The sequence below is a fragment of the Apium graveolens genome, unplaced genomic scaffold (assembly GCF_009905375.1).
Source record: "Apium graveolens cultivar Ventura unplaced genomic scaffold, ASM990537v1 ctg7884, whole genome shotgun sequence".
NCBI classification, from domain to species: domain Eukaryota; kingdom Viridiplantae; phylum Streptophyta; class Magnoliopsida; order Apiales; family Apiaceae; genus Apium; species Apium graveolens.
This window is the reverse complement of record NW_027420708.1, coordinates 36,174-39,977: the sequence shown is the minus strand read 5'-3', so window position 1 is coordinate 39,977 and position 3,804 is coordinate 36,174. Positions and strand designations below refer to the sequence as shown.

At 33.0% G+C, this 3,804-nt stretch overlaps 1 protein-coding gene across 1 annotated transcript; it reads right to left on the bottom strand.

The window, feature by feature from the left end:
* Positions 1–1,630: 1,630 nt before the first annotated feature.
* LOC141704471 (AT-hook motif nuclear-localized protein 9-like) lies at positions 1,631–3,012 on the bottom strand. Its single transcript, XM_074507719.1, has 3 exons — positions 2,683–3,012; positions 2,361–2,429; positions 1,631–1,801 (listed from the first exon to the last, which is right to left on the bottom strand). Exons 1-3 carry the CDS (start codon positions 3,010–3,012, stop codon positions 1,631–1,633), a joined length of 570 nt encoding a protein of 189 aa, XP_074363820.1.
* Between the last annotated feature and the right edge of the window lie 792 nt (positions 3,013–3,804).

The following is a 3,804-nucleotide window of genomic DNA, read 5'->3' as shown; positions in this document are numbered from 1 at the left end:
CAAGACTCATTCGTTGGATCTTGCTGCTACAAGAGTTTGACATTGAAATTAAGGACAAGAAAGGATCTGAGAATGTTGTAGCTTATCATCTAAGTCGCTTGGTGAGGGAGTAAGAAGATGTGCCTATAAATGAGACATTTTCGGACGAACAACTTCTCCAGATTGAGGTAAGTGCTCTAAAACACTTTATTACATGGTATGCAGACATTGTGAATTACTTGCACACTTTTTTAAACATGATTCAAAATTTTATGTGTGGGATGATCCATATCTTTGGAAGTATTATCCCGATCTAGTAATAAGAAGATGTTTTCCTGATAATGAATTTGAATCTGTGTTAAGGTTTTGTCATAATTATGCATGCGGAGGGAACATAAAACATAAAACATATTGGGAAATTAAAAAATTCAACATAAAACATATTTATTAAAAACAATAAATCAAACCAAATCACATTCTTAATTTTTATTCAAGATTAAAGCAAGAAGCAAACCACTGATCTTTGGCTTTAACAATACCCTTACTTATTCTATATTATATTCGACACAAAAAGGGTCTAAGTTAGTCACATCAATTTTCATCTATAATATTTTCTAACAGGAGTTAAATACGAATGTGGTTGATTATTTGCATGTATTTTTGACGTAGTGCCCCTCCCCCTTTCGCCCACGTACGTGTTTTTACTGTATACACACAATTATACAAATCTTGGTTTTACTATAGCAAATCCATAAACACCTTCAACTTGCCGGAATAAAGTCGGTGTATTTCTTCATGAAAAGTCAAAACCTTATTCCTCACCTATATTAAAAAAATCAACAGATGGTGTACATACGTGATCCCAAATATATATAATGCTATATATGCGATTAAAAGGTGTTAGAGAGTATAACATTATCAATTACTAGTGTGACAAAGAAAAAGAGGATAAATATTAATAAAAGTATATATATTATTTAATCTTGTAATAGGATGATTAATAATATATTTTTTTAGTGAAATTTTTAAGCCAGCCAGACTTAGACTGATAGGGTTAAGGTAGAAACATGCTAAAATATATGTGTTATTTACTTATTATTTAATTTATGCATTACATATGGATTAATACTATTTTTGAGACGGTACATAATTAATATTAATCAAAAGGTGTCTTGGTGGTCTTAATTATTAAGTAACATATAAGAATATGTACTAGTTAGCTATCACCCATCTTCACTCATATAGGTGTTCCAAAGTTATTTTAGGCTAAATAGAAATAAATACTGGCAAAATTGCAATACTAATGATCAAAGAATAAAATTGGTGAAACTTCATGCAAGAAATAATATGCCGGATACACTAAAGTTAATATTTACAAAGCTTCTTAGGAGCCTAAAGCAAATCAAGAAAGTATTATGATACTCCATCAGGCGTAACCATGTTCACATCGGGGTTCCCTTCTCGGCCTCTGACATGGTCTGGTCTTGCTGCATCTTGCTGCCGTTAATAATTTCTACGAGCATTTGGGAGAAAGGTTCCAACCACAGTCTGAGAAGAAAATGAGTGTTAACATTAAGGTTAAAATTGTTTAGAAGGAAGCACTATATGATATCAACCCATTGATTTCATGAAACTTTGATTTTATAATTTTTCAACAAGCGTAGGTGAAGGCCTCTGGAACTAGCGGGCCAGCCACGGCACCTCCTATGACATGGCCGTCGGGACATGCTAGCGATACACTGACACCACCTGTTCTACATCTCCCCATTCCAGTTTCAGCCACAGTAAATGAGCCAGTCAAAGACAAGATTTGAAACTGACCCTGCAGTATATAGTTTGAAATTGTGCATTAAAGAGAAGAGAGAGAAAAAAGAGAGTACTAATTCCATTATTAAGTAGATTTTTATTGCAACAAGGATACTCAGAGAAGCTATACAGCCATAGTTGTCTCCCCACTCAGGAATTACAAGTAACACAATCACCCTGATCCGAGCAGGGCATGTCCTCCATTCTTGTATGTAAATCAGCAAAAGTGGGGTCTATATGTAACTATACGGCTATAAATCACAAGACAAAACACCTTTTTCGTAATTTCTTAATTAAATCAATTTGCATTCAGACGAGATAGCTAACAGACATATGCACATACATTAACCTATAGTATGAATGCAACCAATAAATTAGAGTTGAAGTAGTAGTAAGGAAGATAGGAGTCAAACCTCATAGGTGACTGAACCACCAGAAGAAAGGGGATGAGAAATCAGGGCACTAGAGACATGATCTTTCTAATAACATCCTAAAAGAAACGGTACAAGATATATTTAACACAATTTAATAAAAAATTATACAAGAAAGTTTAAAAAGAGAATTAGTATGTATACCTCCCCAGAGTCTACATGTATCACATGAGCCCTAAAGTCTGCAGCAGCTGTGTCTGCATAAAACACACCCTGACAAAAGAAAAATTACAATGCATTTAGTTCCGATAATAATAACTAGGGAACAAACAAATTCTCATTCCTATAAACAAAATCTATTATTTTTTAAACCCCCAACAGCATAAATACAGATAAATACCTAAACCCCAAAAATATAGTAGAAAAACACGAAAAGAAAGAAGAAGCAATTCTATAATTATTTTTTGAAATTCAGTGAAGGAAAAGTACTCACTCATGGAAGCAGGCATCTGCAAGTTTTCAGAACCCTGGGGCCGTACACGATCACGGCCTCGCCCACCTGGCCCCGGACAGAATTTTCAGCTGAGGGAGACAAGTTGAATGCTGGCTGTAGTTCGGAAATAGCCCGTGGTACCGGCGGTGAAACAACAGCAACTCTCATGGGCATTGATGAAACAGCACTCATCGCTGGGGGTGAAGATACAGCACCCATCACTGACAGGGAAGAACCAGCACTCCCAGGAGACAGCACCAAATTTCTTGTTGCTTGAGACTTTAGGGGCCTTCCCCTCTTTCTTTTTACCTCCCCGCTGGGGGTGTTCAGGTCTAGGGTACACTTTCCCTTCTCAGATGCCATATTTTCTCTGTAATTTAGAGGGTCTTTGTGTGTGTTTGTGACTATATTGAAACTGTTGAAGACTTAGTGTTGTATTGGAGACTTGCCTATATTAATGATACCATATCTAGAATCTACCCACCTATATAACAAAACTTTATTTTTATTTTTCTTTATATGTTTTACATTTTATTTTATTTTTTAAATCTAAATTTCTCTATTATATTTTCTATAAAATGTTTTTCATTTTCATAGCTTATTTTCTTTATTCTTCTCCTTGGTTCAAAAAACAAATAAAAATTATTATGTCGTGTTCCAATTTAGCAATCAAATATCAATTAATATGGAAAGGATTCAATATTTAAAAAACTAAGTTTGTGCACTCATATTTAATTTTTCTAAATACATCTACATTTGGCATTTTGACTTTTGTAACATGCATTTCTATATCTGTAAGCGGTATTATTTTGTCGCTTCTGTTATACATTAATTTCATTGTTTACATAATATAGATCAAAATCCGATCCACATTCATTTTAGAGATATAAATTTACTTAGGTGCATTTATCTATTTTTTACTCATATAATATATTGCAAGATTGATATTTATTATAGAAATATAAGGTGGTTGATGTTATTGAAAATCAACTAATATTTTTTACTAAAATCTAATTTCTCTATTATATTTTTTATATAATATTTTTCATTTTCTTATAGATAATTTTCATAACTTATTTTTTCTATTCTTCTCCTTGGTTCATAATATAAATAAAAAATAACATCTCGTATACCGATTTAGAAATTCAAATATCA